The sequence below is a fragment of the Salmo salar genome, chromosome 19, assembly GCF_965601325.2.
Source record: "Salmo salar chromosome 19, fSalSal1, whole genome shotgun sequence".
Classification (NCBI taxonomy): domain Eukaryota; kingdom Metazoa; phylum Chordata; class Actinopteri; order Salmoniformes; family Salmonidae; genus Salmo; species Salmo salar.
The window spans coordinates 15,681,905-15,701,437 of record NC_138309.1 but is presented as its reverse complement, the minus strand read 5'-3'; the positions used below and the strand labels follow the sequence as shown (position 1 = coordinate 15,701,437).

The following is a 19,533-nucleotide window of genomic DNA, read 5'->3' as shown; positions in this document are numbered from 1 at the left end:
AGCTTGTGCTTAAATGGTCTGTGTTTACACGCAATGGCATTAGTTGGATTTCATTTAGCGGTTATCCCTTGTCCTAACAGTCGACACAAATCTTTGACACTTCCACTTTCTTGACACACTTGAAACAAACACATCGCTTGCAGGTGACACGGGTGTCTTGGTTTCTGTTCTTTCTGCATCTTGCCTCACGCAAAGGCTCGCGTGGAATCTTTGAATCTTTGTTGCTGCCTTGGCGCTCATATATCTCTCATGTAGCCCGAATGCTAGGCTCATGTTGAAGTCTTTCCTGGGCATGGTGCTGTTCATGAACTGCTTAAACAGCTTGTTATCAACATGTGTGTTGATAACAGCTACATCAAGCATGTTGTAGAACGCCGCAACAGGCCAGCGTGCCATCTGATCCAAAACATCCACACCTACTTATGACCCAAAATAGAGTAGAAAACATGATGATTATTTTCCCATAGGAAAAACAACACGTGTTATACAGAAGAGCATAATGCATTTCATAAGTTTATCTACAGCATATTGGCCTATGATGATGCATATTATGTAATATTGCCATACCTTTGGTTGTAGTGCAAAATATGATTCGTTTTTCTCTATATTGTGTCCCTGTCGATGGCAATTGTCGGATGCATGGTGATCATGACAGAAACATTCTTTCTTGCTTTGCATTGGTATAGTGTGAGTGTTGTCTTGTCATTCTTCACCGCCGTTTTAGGGGTACAACGGCTGTGCAGGTGCCTTATTTTGAAGAGGGAGCTCCCGTCTCGCTTTGTTCATGGTGGCGACTAGGCTTGTTTTTATTTTGCGACATGACAGTGAAGTGAAGAAATTGTCCCTGGTGACATTTCTCCCCTTGCCAACGTAAGGTTCCACAAGCCTCATCACCACATTCTCCAACACTCGCTCACCTGCTGTCGCACTGTTTCATTTGGTGATGGCGCAACGTACAGTTCTGGCTCAGAATCAGAAGAATAATCATCATGTTATGATGAATTTCTTCCCCACCATCTGAGTCGTTTTCATTCAGCTATTGTAGCAGCGCTAACGCAGCATGTGCATCCATTCATCTTGGTCTTCTTACCATTGTAAATGATGCATGCTCTCACTGTAGGTTGAAGTAGGTTGAAGTAGACTGATAAGACTGCTTGGATTTGGTGGACTGATATAGGGTACATACCATTTTGAGATTATAATTTGAATATACCAATACAATAGAATGGCCCACCGTTTTCTTCATTCATAATTGGTGATTACATAATTATGGATTCTCCGCTTCTCCTTGCTCATCAACTCACCCATTCTCCCCCTTTCTCCCCCATCATACTTTACTTCATTTATTTCATCTGTTGTTTTATGTGTGAAATTCGTTTGGGTATAGTCTAGGTTCAGTTTCTAGGTAATTATCAGGGTGATTATGAACCGGTCACTTTTGGGAGAATGAGCGGAGCAGGTCCTACTGTCTGTAGAAGGGACAAAGGGGAAAACCATTCACATAACGACATGCCTTCCTAAAACTGGTTTTAACTTCAGTTCTGTTTATAATATTACGATTCTAATGAGGGCAGGGTGTTATATAGACTTATTCTGGAAAAGTCAAGGTTGGAGGGGCTTGATAAATACATGAATTAATGAGCAGTCAAAATGACTGCTCATTAATTCATTAATTCTAGTTTAATTCTATTATTTGGATATTTTGGATGGTCAGTCCTTGCATCCATAGCTCTGTCTATGGGAAAATCTAAATTACATACTCCTTGCATCCTCTCTCCTCCTCTTCTTCTGAAAACCCGTTGGAGGAGAAGATCAAAGAGGAGGGACCTCTGGCTTTCTCATCTAATGGGTTTTGAGAAGGAGACGAGGAGAGAGGAAGCAAGGAGTATGTAATTGAGATCTTCCTTATGAATCTGAGAGTGACTACAATTCTCCAGCCCATCCCTAACTTTAAAAAAAAAAATCTATTTCATCACAGAAATATAACAACATTAGTGCTACTGTTACTTCTGTACAACAGACATTTTGGAGTAATGGAAACAGTCAGGGAGAGAACCAAATCTAATATTCTTCTTGTATTACAGAACCAGGACAGCCTAGCAGAAAATTTTGCTTTGTGGGAAGGGAACTTTAATAAGTACTCAATTTAATTTATGACATTAGATATCAAATAATGTCTCTCAGAGGAGGCTGGTGGGAGGAGCTATAGGCGGATAGGCTCATTGTAATGGCAGGAATGGAATTAATGGAACAGAGTCAAACGTGGTTTCTATATGTTTGATGTGTTTGATACCGTTCCATTTATTCCATTCCAGCCATTACAATGAGCCTGTCCTCCTATAGCTCCTCCCACCAGCCTCCTCTGATGTCTCTCTATGCAAACATATTCAATATTCAATTAAAGGGATACTTTGGGATTTTGGCAATGATGCCCTTTATCCTCTCTGGGCTAGGCGGGACGAATTCGTCCCACCTACGCAACAGCCAGTGTAATCCAGTGGCGAGATTTTCAAATACCTTAAAAATCCTATTACTTCAATTTCTCAAACATATGACTATTTTACAGCTATTTAAAGACAAGACTCTCGTTAATCTAACCACACTGTCCGATTTCAAAAAGGCTTTACAACGAAAGCAAAACATTAGATTATGTCAGCAGAGTACCCAGCCAGAAATAATCAGACACCCATTTTTCAAGCTAGCATATAATGTCACAAAAACCCAGAAGACAGCTAAATGCAGCACTAACCTTTGATGATCTTCATCAGATGACAACCCTAGGACATTATGTTATACAATACATGCATGTTTTGTTCAATCAAGTTCATATTTATATCAAAAAACTGCTTTTTACATTAGCATGTGACATTCAGAACTAGCATACCCCCCGCAAACATCCGGGGAATTTACTAACAATTTACTAAATTACTCACGATAAACGTTCACAAAAAGCATAACAATTATTTTAAGAATTATAGATACAGAACTCCTCTATGCACTCGATATGTCCGATTTTAAAATAGCTTTTTGGTGAAAGCACATTTTGCAATATTCTAAGTACATAGCCCAGCCATCACGGGCTAGCTATTTAGACACCCGGCAAGTTTAGCCTTCACCAAAATCAGATTTACTATAACAAAAATGTTATTACCTTTGTTGTCTTCGTCAGAATGCACTCCCAGGACTTCTACTTCAATAACAAATGTTGGTTTGGTCCCAAATAATCCATCGTTATATCCAAATAGCGGCGTTTTGTTCGTGCGTTCCAGACACTATCCGAAATGGTAAATCAGGGTTACGAGCAGGCGCAATTCGTGACAAAAAATTCTAAATATTCCATTACCGTACTTCGAAGCATGTCAACCGCTGTTTAAAATCAATTTTTATGCAATTTATCTCATAAAAAAGCGATAATATTCCGACCGGGAATCTCCTTTTCGGTAAACAGAGGAAAAAACAGAAAGACGGGGGCGGCCAGTGCACGCGCCTAAGCCCACTGTCCCTTGATCGGCCACTTGAGAAAGGCGATAATGTGTTTCAGCCTGGGGCTGGAATGACGACATTCAGGTTTTTCCCGGGCTCTGAGAGCCTATTGGAGCCGTGGGAAGTGTCACGTTACCGCAGAGATCCTAAGTTTTGGAAAGAGATGTCAAAGAAAGCCAATAAATGGTCAGACAGGCCACTTCCTGTAAAGGAATCTCTCAGGTTTTGACCTGCCATTTGAGTTCTGTTATACTCACAGACACCATTCAATCAGTTTTAGAAACTTTGGGGTGTTTTCTATCCAAAGCCAATAATTATATGCATATTCTAGTTACTGGGCAGGAGTAGTAACCAGATTAAATCGGGTACTTTTTTTATCCAGCCGTGTCAATACTGCCCCCTACCCCCAACAGGTTATCTACTTCCCAAGTGTCAGATGAACCAGTGGATACCATTGCTATACCTCTGTGTCCAGTATGAAGGAAGTTAGAGGTAGTTTCGCAAGCCAATGTTAAGTAACGTTAGCGCAATGACTGGATGTCTATGAGTAACTGCTAGCATGCTAGTAAACACCCACAGACTTCCAGTCATTGCTCTAATTGCCAAATCCTGAAGTATCCCTTCAAAGAGTCAAAACTGTTTTGTCTGGTTTTATGTATTGACTGGGGGAAGATTGTGAAGCTTACATAGATTTGTTTTTCTAAGGTGTGTGGCAAGCAGGCGATGTGAACATGTCACTTATGATTAACGTTACAATGCATCAGCATCAGCTTCTGAAATGTTTTTCCTCGAGTTGTTTGTTCTCCTCTAAATTGCCTCTATCACCTCTTGTGTTCCTCGTTCTACAAATTGTATTCTCTCTCTCTCTCTCTCTCTCTCTCTCTCTCTCTCTCTCTCTCTCTCTCTAGAACTGGCTGACTGAACTGGAGATCTTTGCCATGATCTTTGCTGCTGCGGTCCATGATTACGAACACACAGGGACCACTAACAACTTCCATATCCAGACCAGGTAATATACTATGACAGCCGTAACACAGGCAGAAAAATAGCACTCAGTAAGGGGAGAGAAAACAGGCTGGGGCAGCGAAACAGGGATGGGAACTCATTGTTATGCATTTAGAGAGGGGATGATTAAAAACCGTGAATGGCAGTTCTATTCTAATTCCTCCTCTGCCTCGTGACGGCAACCATTGTTGAGCCTAATCCTCAAAGCACAACAAGTTCTAATTAATCGCAAAACTCTCTGACATTTCTTTAGGTATGAGTTTTATTGCAAAACAGGTCAATATAAGCTACACTGTATGTAAACTGCATGAAGTACCATATAGATCAACTCAAATGTGATGATAATAAATCATGTATTGGATTAGAGCAGGGGCTTTATATTTACCACATTGAAATATAATTACTAGAACGGACTTTCCCTTCTAATCAAACTATTTCTACGGTTTACCCTCTCCTAACTGTGTTGTCTCAGGTCAGGCACGGCCATCTTGTATAATGACCGTGCAGTTCTGGAGAACCACCATGTGAGTGCTGCCTACCGCCTCCTACAGGACGATGACGAGATGAACATCCTCCTCAACCTGTCCAAAGACGACTGGAGGTAGGCAAGACTCAGAGAGTTCTGGGCCCTGGTGGTAGCAAGGCCGTACACAGACCTTTTGGGTGGCATGTGCTCAACAACAACAAAAAAGGGCACCCCCCCTAAACAACTCCCACAACCGCGGTCAGAGACTTGTTGAGCAATTATTAGTTTGATTATTTCATTACATAAAAGCAATTGGCAAAATAGATGCTTTTGTTGTATAATTTGCTAAGATTTGGTTAACATGCCTTATGTGTGTCATTGAGAAGAGGGTAAAGCAGCACAATCTGATGAGTGACGTATTTTGCAAAACTATTTTGGACTGCAATAAAGGCTGCCCTTATTAACAATAACCAACAGAATTCCAGTCAAAATAGAAGATTATAAGATATACTGTAGCCTATCATTGCTATTTCCAACCCAACACCATTTGTTGCCTCTATCATGTATATCCTATACTGTCTGAAGATTTGATCCAGTGGAAGAAGTTTAGAGGAGCCGGGAGGTTGGAGGTCACTTCAGGAATACATATTCTGCTCTACACTATCCCTAAATAGGACAGTAATGAGAGCAAAGGAATAGAATATTGTGAGAAATACTGTAGCCAACAATTACTATCCCTATATTGCTTTACTATAGCCTACCATTCTCTAAATAAGCTAGTAAAGAGATCATGGTGATCACTGATGATTACTGATAGTGTTCTTAGCTAGCAGACTAATTAGGCTACCATATGCTACAGTTAACAAAATGGCTAGCTAGCTAGATTACTAGATTAGCCATTTTCTTTTTACAGATTGTGATTTATCACCAATGCTCTTAAATAATAACTTCATAATCTAATATCCCTAATCTTATAACTTCATAGTATAATTTCATAATTATGTCATTTAAAAGTAATTGCATATTTCATAGTAACTCTATAGTCATGTAACACAGATCTATTAGCTACATGCTTTGCTTAACATAATTAAAATATGTATTTTGTTTGCAAATAATTTATTGTCATAAATATTATGATGACGATGAACATACACTATTTCATATTCATGATATATGGCTGACTGGCAAGTGGCTTGTGTGGTTATTTTAGTACGCTATCATTATATGGTGGCTAGCTAGCTATAGACTACCTGTGTTGCTCCTTCCCTCCCTGACACATCTATCCCAGCTGAAGGGATGGAGTTGAGTCTGAGGGTCGGTGATGCAGCCTCTTTTCTCTTTCTGTGTCTCTGCTGCACGTAAGCCTATCAGCCAACCAGACTGGATTTGATTATGTAAATCAGCATGTTAGCAGGTCACTCACGTTGTTAAACTGCTCAATTATGCTGCTGTGGCAGTGGTATTGATATTCAAACTAGCTAGCTACACTCGTAGAAAAAAAGGTTCCAAAAATGTTCTTTGGCTGTCCCCATAGGAGAACCCATTTTGGTTGCAGGTAGAACTCTTTTGGGCTCCATGTAGAACCCTTTACATAGAAGTTTCTACATGGAACCCAAAAGGGTTCTACCTGGAACGAAAAGTGTTCTATCTCGAACCAAAAAGGGTTCTTCAAAAGGTTCTCCTATGAGGACGGCCGAAGAACCCTTTTAGATTCTAAGAGTGTAGCTAGCTATACACTGAACTCGACCGGTGACCACAGGGGGCCAATTTAATGACAACTTTCAGGCAGCGGGTTCAGATCAGAAAAACAACGACAAAATTGTTTTGGGTAAATTATACCAACATACAAAAGAGCGCTTTGGAGACTGGAAGTGCAAAGGGGCAGGTGCTCTGCACAGGTAGAGCATTATCTGTGTACGTGCCTGGGTGGTTGAGATGGTGTTGACCACAGACATGGCCTGCTTCTCTCTCTAACCTACCTCTAACCTGTCTGTCCACTCCTCTCTCTAACCTACCTCTAACCTGTCTGTCTGCTCCTCTCTCTAACCTACCTCTAACCTGTCTGTCCACTCCTCTCTCTAACCTACCTCTAACCTGTCTGTCTGCTCCTCTCTCTAACCTACCTCTAAGCTGTCTGTCTGTCCACTCCTCTCTCTAACCTACCTCTAACCTGTCTGTCCACTCCTCTCTCTAACCTACCTCTAACCTGTCTGTCTGCTTCTCTCTCTAACCTACCTCTAACCTGTCTGTCCACTCCCCTCTCTAACCTACCTCTAACCTGTCTGTCTGCTCCTCTCTCTAACCTACCTCTAAGCTGTCTGTCTGTCCACTCCTCTCTCTAACCTACCTCTAACCTGTCTGTCCACTCCTCTCTCTAACCTACCTCTAATCTGTCTGTCTGCTCCTCTCTCTAACCTACCTCTAACCTGTCTGTCTGTCCACTCCTCTCTCTAACCTACCTCTAATCTGTCTGTCTCCTCCTCTCTCTAACCTACCTCTAAGCTGTCTGTCTGTCCACTCCTCTCTCTAACCTACTTCTAACATGTCTGTCTGTCCACTCCTCTCTCAAACCTACCTCTAACCTGTCTGTCTGCTCCTCTCTCTAACCTACCTCTAACCTGTCTGTCTCTCCACTCCTCTCTCTAACTTACCTCTAACCTGTCTGTCTGCTCCTCTCTCTAACCTACATCTAACCTGTCTGTCCACTCCTCTCTCTAACGTACCTCTAACCTGTCTGTCTGATCCTCTCTCTAACCTACCTCTAAGCTGTCTGTCTGATCCTCTCTCTAACCTGTCTGTCTGTCTGCTCCTCTCTCTAACCTACCTCTAACCTGTCTGTCTGTCCACTCCTCTCTCTAAACTGCCTCTAACCTGTGTCTGCTCCTCTCTCTACCTACCTCTAACCTGTCTGTCCACTCCTCTCTCTAACCTGTCTGTCTGATCCTCTCTTTTATCTACCTCTACCATGTCTGTCCATCTGTCTGTCTATCTGATCCTCTCTCTAAAATGTCTGTATGTCTCCCCCTCTCGTAGAGAGCTACGGGCGCTGGTGGTAGAAATGGTCCTTGCCACGGACATGTCCTGTCACTTCCAACAGATCAAGGCCATGAAGAACTTCCTCCAGCAGCCAGAGGCGTGAGTGACTCTTATTTAGCTCTATAATTATCTAGACCAATATATCTAAAATAGCACCCTGTTCACTATAGTAGACTATAGTGCCAGTTCAGATTACTCCCCACACATTTGTTCTAAACCATAGCCTGCCCTACCATAAATGCATTAAATGATACCAAAAATACAATAACCCCAAGCTGCTGTCTCTCTGATCAAATATCCAAAAGACCAATATTGCTGAGACGTTTGTTGTTTTCTTAGACTTCTGTTGACTTCTGTTATAGTCTCTCTGGACTCTTGTTCCTTGCAATCTTCTCTGCTTCTCTGCTTGGTTGAAAGAATGACGCCGGAAGGGATGGCTGCCGTTTTACGGGCTCCTAACCAACTGTGTTATTTTGTTTGTTTTTTTGCGTTGTTTGTAACTTATTTTGTACATAATGTTGCTGCTACCATCTCTTATGATGAAAATAACTTCTGGACATCAGAACAACGATTACTCACCTTGAACTGGACGAAGAGCTTTTCTTTAACGAGTCCGACGCGAACGGGCCCAAATCCCAGTCATTTGCGTGAAGAAAAGACGGGGAAAAAGGGGGCAGAGGTCGGTCTGCCGTCTGAGAATTCATACAAGAGTGAGTAACCCTCCACTACCATCCGTTGTATTGGCCAATGTGCAATCATTGGAAAACAAAATGGATGATATACGATCAAGACTATCCTACCAATGGGAAAATAAAAATTGTAATATCTTATGTTTCATCGAGTCGTGGCTGAACGACGACGCGGATAATATAGAGCTGGTGGGATTTTCCATGCATCGGCAGGACAGAGAAGCTATGTCTGGTAAGATGAGGAGCGGGGGTGTGTGTCTATTTGTCAATAACAGCTGGTGCGCGATGTCTAATATTAAAAAGGTCTCAAGGTATTGCTCGCCTGAGGTAGAGAACCTTATGATAAGCTGTAGACCACACTATCTACCAAGAGAGTTCTCATCTATATTATTCGTAGCCGTCTATTTTCCACCACAAACCGATGCTGGCACTAAGACCACACTCAAGGAGCTGTATAGAGCCATAAGCAAACAAGAAAATGCTCATCCAGAAGCGGCGCTCCTAGTGGCCGGAGACTTTAATGCAGGCCAACTTAAATCCATTTGACCTCATTTATACCTGCATGTCACATGTGTAACCAGAGGGAAAAAACCTCTAGACCACCTTTACTCCACACACAGAGACGCATACAAAGCTCTCCCTCGCCCTCCATTTGGCAAATCTGACCATAATTCTATCCTCCTGATTCCTGCTTACAAGCAAAAACTAAAGCAGGAAGTACCAGTGACTCGCTCAATACGGAAGTGGTTAGATGACGCGGATGCTATGCTACAGGACTGTTTTGCTAGCACAGACTGGAATATGTTCTGGGATTCATCCAATGGCATTGAGGAGTATACAAACTCAGTCATCGGCTTCATCAATAAGTACATCGATGACGTCGTCCCCACAGTGACCGTACGTACATATCCCAACCAGAAGCCATGGTTTACAGGCAACATCCGCATCGAGCTATCGCAACATTAATCCGGACGCTTGTAAGAAATCCCGCTACGCCCTCAGACGGACCATCAAGCAGGCAAAGCGTCAATACAGGATTAAGATTGAATCCTACTACACCGGCTCTGATGCTCGTCGGATGTGGCAGGGCTTGAAAACTATTACAGACTACAAAGGGAAACCCAGCTGCGAGCTGCCCAGTAACGCAAGCCTACTAGACAAGCTAAATGCCCTGTATGCTCGCTTCGAGGCAGGCAACACTGAAGCATGCATGAGAGCACCAGCTGTTCCGGACGACTGTGTGATAACGCTCTCGGCAGCCAATGTGAGCAAGACCTTTAAACAGGTCAACATTCACAAAGCCACGGGGCCAGACGGATTACCAGGACATGTACTCAAAGCATACACTGACCAACTGGCAAGTGTCTTCATTGACATTTTCAACCTCTCCCTGACCAAGTCTGTAATACCTACATGTTTCAAGCAGACCACCACAGTCCCTGTGCCCAAGGAAGCCAAGGTAACCTGCCTAAATTATTACCTTCCCGTAGCACTCACGTCGGTAGCCATGAAGCGCTTTGAAAGGCTGGTTATGGCTCACATCAACAGCATCATCCCGAATACCCTAGACCCACTCCAATTTGCATACCGTACCAACAGATGATGTAATCTTAATTGCACTCCACACTGCCCTTTCCAACCTGGACAAAAGGAACACCTATGTGAGAATGCTATTCATTGACTACAGCTCAGCGTTCATCACCATAGCACCCACAAAGCTTATCACTAAGCTAAAGACCCTGGGACTAAACACCTCCCTCTGCAACTGGATCCTGGACTTACTAATGGGCCGCCCCAAGTGGTAAGGGTAGGCAACAACACGTCTGCCATGCTGATCCTCAACACTGGGGCCCCTCAGGGATGTGTGCTTAGTCCCCTCCTGTACTCCCTGTTCACCCATGACTGCGGCCCACTGCATCACTGGGGCCAAGCTTTCTGCCATCCAGGACCTATATACTAGGCAGTGTCAGAGCAAAGTCCAAAAATTGGTCAAAGACTCCAGTCACCCAAGTCATAGACTGTTCTCTCTGCTACCGCATGGCAAGCAGTACTGGAGCGCCTAGGAACAAAAGGCTCTTTAACAGCTTCTACCCCCAAGCCATAACACTGCTGAACAATTAATCACATGGCCACCCGGATTATTTACATTGACCCCCCCATTTGTTTTTACACTGCTGCTACTGGCTATTTATTATCTATGCATAGTCCCTTTACCCCTACCTACATGTACAAATTACCTTGACTAACCTGTATCCCTGCACATTGACTCGGTACTGGTACCCCATGTCTATGGCCTTGTTATTGTTATTTTATTGTGTTACTTTTATTGTTTTTTACTTTAGTTTATTTGGTAAATATTTTCTTAAACCCTTTCTTGAACTGCACTGTTGGTTAAGGGCTTGTAAGTAAGCATTTCACGGTAAGGTCTTCGTCAGTTGTATTTGGCGCATGTGACAAAGTTTGATTTGATTTAATTTGCTCTACACTGTTTTTCTCTGTAGGATTCTCAAGCCCAAGGCCTTATCACTGATTCTGCACACAGCTGACATCAGCCACCCAGCCAAGAACTGGGATCTGCACCACAGGTGGACCACATCACTCCTGGAAGAGTTTTTCAGACAGGTCAGTCTATACTAACCCCTTACCCCAGATCTCTAACCCCTGACCCTTAACACCTAAAACTTCACCCTAAACCCTAACCACCACTTGGGCACCATTAAGAATGCTGATATAGATCAGGGGGACCTGATCCAAGATCAGCACTCCTACTCTGAGAGGCTTCATGAATATGGACCCTGGTCAGATAGGTATGGGACAAGGTCCAGTGTACCAAGTCTAATACGTAGTGCTGGCATCTTCCTAATCCTACTACCTTCCCAAATAGGTTTTCATTCCTTCCTTGCTCAACACTAATCCCATTAATCTGATACTAGACTACCACTCCTCTCACAAGACAAGAAGTAGATCTCCAAATAGTGAAACCTGAAAAATCTGCACTTCTGAATGTCACATTGTCAAGTCATTATTTATAAGAGATATTGGACAGTAATTTCACAAGGTATTTCACAAGGACATCCAATTTCTTTAAACAAAAGGAGGATATTACTCTATATGAATTGCATAAATTACATCTGTCATCATTATGAATATAAAGTGACAATGAGTAATATAGCTGTTCTTGAAAATTCTAAATATATTTAAAAAATGGAATACATTATAAAATTGCATTGGATATTAACAAGGACATAAAGAAATTTACCCGGAGTCAACCAACAGTGAATCCTATCCCGATTTTCTATTAGGGATATCCTCACCATTACCATTACATGCTAATTAACACCTCACTCTGTTCTGTGAAAATGAAATTAGCCGGTAGAGTGTGGTCTCTTTCTAGAATTTGAAAAAATGCTGCATCCCATAGGCCTCTGGTCAAAAGTAGTGCACTACATAGGGAACAGGAGGGTGCTATTTGGAACAAAGCCATGGTGAAATGTAATCGGTTCATTCCCAGGTGCTGCTCCACTAATCATATTAATAGAAATGTCAAGTATAATGAATGACCAGGACATACCAATATTTTTTTACTATACATAGTTTTCCTTTTCTTAAATTGGCTCCTTTGATGTTGTTCTGTTCAGGCCGACTGACAAGGTTGATTTTTAGGGGAAGTCAACAGTCCTGGGAGATAGAAGTAGAGTGGAGAGAACAAACTGGGGTGTAATCACCTAGGATAGAGGCTGTTTAACATTCAAATGACAGTTGTTGTTTTTTTCTCTCTGCTGGGGCCAGTAATAAATGCCCCTACTTAGGGTTGCAAAGTTCCCCAAAATTCCCAAGTTTTTCAGAAGTAATGTTAAGAGAATTCCGGATTCACTGCTTATTCCCTTCTGACTCCGGAAATCTTCCAACAGAGATTTCTGGAAAACCTGGTAATTGAATTTTGGAACGCATACCTCTTCCCCATGTCTTTGGTATGAAGTACACTTACGCTGTGAGGGACTGCATCCCTCCATACATAAAGACTCAGAAGCAGTGTTCACTGTGGTCATGTTGTGTTCTCAGGGGGATAAAGAAGCAGAGCTGGGCCTGCCCTTCTCTCCTCTGTGTGACCGAAAGTCAACCATGGTGGCCCAGTCTCAGATTGGTGAGTCAGTGTAACATTGTTGTATAGATAGATAGATAGATAGAGATAGATAGATAGATAGATAGATAGATAGATAGATAGATAGATAGATAGATAGATAGATAGATAGATAGATAGATAGATAGATAGATAGATAGATAGATAGATAGATAGATAGATAGATAGATAGATAGATAGATAGATAGATAGATAGATAGATAGATAGATAGATAGATAGATAGATAGATAGATAGATAGATAGATAGATAGATAGATAGATAGATCTCAGTGGTTCTATATGTCTCTCATTCCCTCAGGATTTATTGATTTCATCGTGGAGCCCACATTCACAGTCCTCTCAGACATGACAGAGAAGATTGTGACGCCACTGATCGACGAGGCGTCTCGTTCCGGCCTGGCTGGGTTCAGACGCTCCAGGTGACACTGTCAACATACTGACCTTATTACACACACACATGCATGCATGCACACACACACACTCACACATACTGTACACACACATTCCAAAATGTGATATATCAATTTCTTGAAATGTTTGTAAATGAATGTGAACACACATCTTGTGAAACAGATAGAGCTATTATTTGTTCATCTTACCATGACATGGGCTAGTGAAAAGACAAAGGTGATTTTGTTTCAAATATATTGCAAGGTCATTTTAGAGTAACAAATAATCATGTGGTGTGACAAAACGCTATGTATCCAGAGGTAAATAAACGCTATGTATCCAGAGGTAAACAAACGTTATGTATCCAGAGGTAAACAAATGTTATGTATCTAGAGGTAAATAAACGTTATTTATCCAGAGGTAAATAAACACTATGTATCCAGAGGTAAATAAACGTTATGTATCCAGAGGTAAATAAACGCTATGTATCCAGAGGTAAATAAATGTTATGTATCCAGAGGTAAATAAACGCTATGTATCTAGAGGTAAATAAACGCTAAGTATCCAGATGTAAATAAAAGCTATGTATCTAGAGGTAAGTACACGCTATGTATCCAGAGGTAAATAAATGCTATGTATTCAGAGGTAAATAAACACTATGTATCCAAAAGTAAATAAACGCTATGTATCCAGAGGTTAATAAACACTATGTATCCAGAAGTAAATAAACGCTATGTATCCAGAGGTAAATAAACGCTATGTATCCAGAGGCAAATAAACGCTATGTATCCAGAGATAAATAAACGCTATGTATCCAGAGGTAAATAAATGCTATACAGCAGAGCTCCAATAGAAAAGGTATCCAGATTGGGTTTTAAACAGTTACGTGTAATAAATGATCAATTATCACATAAATAAATATAAAAATAATCAATTTGTTTCAACTGTATTGTGCCTATCACATAGCCAATATATTGTATCCAGAGGGCGAACAGTGTCTACAGTCATGGCCAAAAGTTTTGAGAATGACACAAATATTGATTTTCACAAAGTCAGCTGCCTCAGTTTGTATGATGGCAATTTGCAGATACTCCAGAATGTTATGAAGAGTGATCAGATGAATTGCAATTAATTGCAAAGTTCCTCTTTGCCATGCAAATGAACTGAATCCCAAAAAACATTTCCCTTGCATTTCAGCCCTGCTACAAAAGGACCAGCTGACATCATGTCAGTGATTCTCGTTAACACAGGTGTGAGTGTTGACAAGGACAAGGCTGGAGATCACTCTGTCATGCTGATTGAGTTTGAATAACAGATTGTAAGCTTCAAACGGAGGGTGGTGCTTGGAATCATTGTTCTTCCGCTGTCAACCATGGTTACCTGGAAGGAAACATGTGCCATCATCATTGCTTTGCAGAAAAAGGGCTTCACAGGCAAGGATATTGCTGCCAGTAAGATTGCACCTAAATCAACCATTTATCGGATCATCAAGAACTTCAAGGAGAGTGGTTCAATTGTTGTGAAGAAGGCTTCAGGGCGCCCAAGAAAGCCCAGCAAGCGCCAGGACCGTCTCCTAAAGTTGATTCAGCTGTGGGATTGGGGCACCACCAGTACAGAGCTTGCTCAGGAATGGCAGCAGGCAGGTGTGAGTGCATCTGCACGCACAGTGAGGTGAAGACTTTTGGAGGATGGGCTGGTGTCAAGAAGGGCAGCAAGAAGCCACTTCTGTCCAGGAAAAACATCAGGGACAGACTGATATTCTGCAAAAGGTACACAGATTGGACTGCTGAAGACTGAGGTAAAGTCATTTTCTCTGATGAATCCCCTTTCCGATTGTTTGGGGCATCCGGAATAAAGCTTGTCCGGAAAAGACAAGGTGAGCGCTACCAACAGTCCTGTGTCATGCCAACAGTAAAGCATCCTGAGACCCTTCATGTGTGGGGTTGCTTCTCAGCTAAGGGAGTGGGCTCACTCACAATTTTGCCTAAGAACAAAGCCATGAATAAAGAATGGTACCAACACATCCTCCGAGAGCAACTTCTCCCAACCATCCAGGAACAGTTTGGTGACGAACAATGCCTTTTCCAGCATGATGGACCTTGCCATAAAGCAAAAGTGATAACTAAGTGGGTCGGGGAACAAAACATCGATATTTTGGCTCCATGGCCAGGAAATTCCCCAGACCTTAATCCCATTGAGAACTTGTGGTCAATCCTCAAGAGGCGGGTGGACAAACAAAAACCCACAAATTCTGACAAACTCCAAGCATTGATTATGCAAGAATGGGCTGCCATCAGTCAGGATGTGGCCCAGAAGTTAATTGACAGCATGCCAGGGCAGATTGCAGAGGTCTTGAAAAAGAAGGGTCAACACTGCAAATATTGACTCTTTGCATCAACTTCATGTTTGTGTCATTGTCATTAAAAGCCTTTGACAGTTATGAAATGTTTGTAATTATACTTCAGTATTCCATAGTAACATCTGACAAAAATATCTAAAGACGCTGAAGCAAGCAAACTTTGTGAAAATGTATATTTGTGTCATTCTCAAAACTTTTGGCCACGACTGTACAATGTGTGTTTTCTTTTTGGACATTTAAGCAACTATAATTTGTAACTGTCATGTAGGCTAAATGCATCATAATGCTCATTCTGTTAACGGGAGCTAACATGGCTGCCATATACTGTAATGTTGTAGCAAAGATTTTCATAACTAACCCAAGATAGACCCCAGCCTGTCGTTTCCAATGGGAGCAAATGAATCATAGTGGGCATAACAAGGAGGTGTGCAGAGCCAAGCACAAGCTAGCGAGAGCCTATTGGCCGTTCTAGCATGTATTTGCATATTTCCGTTAGGGAACGTTTACTCTGTGAAGTGAACGTGTGGAATAACTCAATTCGCCCTTGCACTCCCTCTAAACACAAAACTTAGTCCACTGTTCGTAGCAGATTTTAGTTTGGGAAACAGAAAACTGTATTGAGATCAAATGTTTCATTGATGAGAAAATTAGCAGAATGTTGGCCAAAATCCATCTTGCTCCATCTTCTCGCACTGCCACTGCCGGCCACTGGGTTTCCTCTCACCACCATATTTGGAAGTATTTGGAAGAAACACCAACCAATATTTGGAAGAAACACCAACCAGATGCTTCACATTCATACATCCGGTGAAATATCTGTCTCATTGTTCTATCTGTGGTTGTAGTGTCGTGTAAATGCATAATAATGCAGAAACCTCAATGTCACAACTCTCATGAAACTCGAAACAGATGCTACTGAATGTAGCACGTTTTGGTCAGGAACTGTGTTGGATATCGCGTTTTGCAACAAAAAAAACATTCTAAAGCAAGTAATCTCAAGTAAATGTTTTAAAAGCATGATAACATCCATAACTCATACACAATGAAAGGGACCCATGTACATTTATTTCAGATTTTTTTTAAATGCAAACATGAAAAATGTGTGTTTATCATGTTTTGGAATCAAACCCTTCATATTTACCCTGTACATCACGTGTTTTGGTCTAGTGAGTGATGATGATATACTGCAGGTGAATCATACTGATGTTATCTAGAGTGCAACCAAGCAGACAGATGTGAAGATGACATGCTCATCATATGTCTTGGCGAATCTATAACATAATTTAAAATCTCATCCTTTATATGACTCCTAGGGAGATGAAATAAACATGGAAAAACATACATTGACACATCAGAGACTGGGCTGTTCTTCAGATACAGATTGATCCCAAATTCCACTCTATTTCCTACATACTGTAGTGCACTACTTTTGATCTGAGCCCTATGGGCCCTGGTAAAAAGTAGTGCACTATGTAAGGAATAAGGTGCTATTTAGGATGTGGACGCAGTGATGCTCTAAAAATAACAAGCCGGGGGTCCTCCAGTCGTCTGTCTAATGATAACTAAATGAAGCTGAACAACATGTCAGCTGGTATGAGTAATTATAATCTAATTTCCTGCCCAAGGCTCTATGGCTGTGTCTCCACTGACTGGTCTCTGTCACGTATGGCTGTGTGTGTGTGTGTGTGTGTGTGTGTGTGTGTGTGTGTGTGTGTGTGTGTGTGTGTGTGTGTGTGTGTGTGTGTGTGTGTGTGTGTGTGTGTGTGTGTCTGTGTGTGTGTGTGTGTGTGTGTGTGTGTGTGTGTGTGTGTGTGTGTGTGTGTGTGTGTGTGTGTATGTGTGTGTGTGTGCGTGTAAATGGCTGAAAATAATAAAATAAAATACTTCTCATCGTGCAAAGATGTGCTAGTAGTCTTATGGCTGTACACATCAGCTGTAGTTTCCTGGAATGAATTACTCCTTTTCATCGCTGTTTTAGTCAGTCTGAGTGAGACACACTAAGAGTCAACAGACACATTAAGAGAGACAGTGTTGTCAGTTAGAATAGAATAAATGGTCTGGGATAATACGTCCATGGTGACTAGGTGACAGCCAGTGTCTGGTGGTTGAAGAGGACAGACTGATTGTAGCACTTAGTAATCTCTCCATTCTCTTTATTCTCTTTATTCTGCTCTCTAATGGTCATCCATTATGGACCATGTTGCTATAGTTTTTTATCATGCAAACACTACATTGTGCCATTTATTCACACACTGATGGGCTTCATACTGAGTCCAGATCAGCTCTTAAAGGCCCAGTGCAGTCAAAAATGTAATTTTGCTCTGTTTTATAGACACTCACCAGCTAGTTTAATAGGTACACTTATCTTGTTACACCTATCTGAAATGCCCAGGAGGGCATCCGTTTCTGAGATACTGGATCTGGCGCACCTGGCACCGAGGATCTTACCACGCTCAAAGTTGCGTGGGTCACTCGTTTGCCCGTTCTAATGTTCAATCGAACAGTAACTGGATGCGATCCATTTTCGTGAACGGGTTGTGTACCTAATAAACTGGCCAGTAAGTGTATATTTCCAAACTATGTGGTTGGAATAATACTGTTAAATTGTGAAAATGATGATAATGCTCTTTTAGTGTAAGAACTGTTTGAAAAGACAGCCTGAAATCTCTTCCAGGCTGTTAATTTGTTAATAGAGCAATATTTTTTATTTTAGCCTTTATTTAACTAGGCATGTCAGTTAAGAACAGATTCTTATTTACAATGATTGTCTACTGGGGAACAGTGGGTTAACTGCATTGTTCAATGGCAGAATGACCTTGTCAGCTCAGGGATTCGATCCAGCAACCTTTTGGTTACAGCCCAATGCTCTAACCGCTAGGCTACCTGCCACCCCAAATAAGAAACAGAGTTCCAAAGCTCTTTGCTAAGCTACTTTTGTTTATTTTTTACCATTTTAATTGAAAACAAAAACAGCTGCATTGGACCTTTAACATTATCACCAGTGCCCTTTGATGGGCCTGATACTGAGCCCAGGTCAGCTCTTAACATTTCCATAGGCTCTAAAGACATGAGGAACAGTTTTAACACGCATGTTCATGCACGTACCACTTCCACTGCACATGTGTATTTACTTATATTTCTTTATTTGCCTCTTCTTTTTTACTGGATGCTTGTGTTATCTTTCTTACTAGATTTTTTATTTAATATTTTTTTATATTTCTTTTTAGTTGCTGTACTGAGAGGAGAGCTGGCAAGTAAGCATTTCATTGTACTTTGATTTGATTTGACAATAACACAAATGTTCTTTCACCCTTGCTTGCACACACACACACACACACACACACACACACACACACACACACACACACACACACACACACACACACACACACAGTCTTGTACAACTAACCTTGTGGGGACACACAATTCAATCCCATTTAACATCCTATTTTCCCAAACCCCTAACTCATATCCTTACCCTGACCTTGACCCTAACTTTAACTCGAAAACCTAACCTTAACCCTAACCCGGAAAAACATTTTCTAATGGCGGTGGAGGAAATGGCTGCCGTTTTACAAGCTCCTAACCAATTGTGCTTTTGTGTGTGTTTTTTTGGTTATTTGTAACTTATTTTGAACCTAATGTTTCTGCCACCGTCTCTTATGACCGAAAAGAGCTTCTGGATATCAGAACAGTGATTACTCACCTCGTACTGGACGAAGATTTTTTGTTTAACGAGTCGGACGGGAAGGATTTACTTCCGACACCGGACAGGGCATAAATCCCAGTCATTCGCATGAAGAACAAATGGAGATATAGGGGACGTAGGTCGCGGTGCCTTGTAAGAATCCGACGGTGAGTGAGTAACCCGCCTCTACCTTCGTACTATTATTCAACGTACAATAATTGGATAAAACACTGGATGAGCTCCGATCAAGACTATCCTAACAAAGAGACATTATA

At 41.6% G+C, this 19,533-nt stretch overlaps 1 protein-coding gene across 3 annotated transcripts in view; it reads left to right on the top strand.

Moving 5' to 3' along the window:
- pde1ca (phosphodiesterase 1C, calmodulin-dependent a) overlaps positions 1-19,533 on the top strand; it is a 116,322-nt gene that overhangs the window by 82,040 nt on the left and 14,749 nt on the right. For 2 of the 3 annotated variants that reach the window (XM_014157411.3, XM_082965644.1), the window contains exons 8-14: positions 4,392-4,492; positions 4,961-5,089; positions 7,988-8,089; positions 11,181-11,301; positions 12,742-12,823; positions 13,120-13,240; positions 18,798-18,824. In XM_014157411.3, coding sequence (XP_014012886.1) covers positions 4,392-4,492; positions 4,961-5,089; positions 7,988-8,089; positions 11,181-11,301; positions 12,742-12,823; positions 13,120-13,240; positions 18,798-18,824 — 683 coding nt within the window. The remainder of the gene's footprint in view (positions 1-4,391; positions 4,493-4,960; positions 5,090-7,987; positions 8,090-11,180; positions 11,302-12,741; positions 12,824-13,119; positions 13,241-18,797; positions 18,825-19,533) is intronic. The other variant, XM_014157413.3, reaches the window with a different exon arrangement.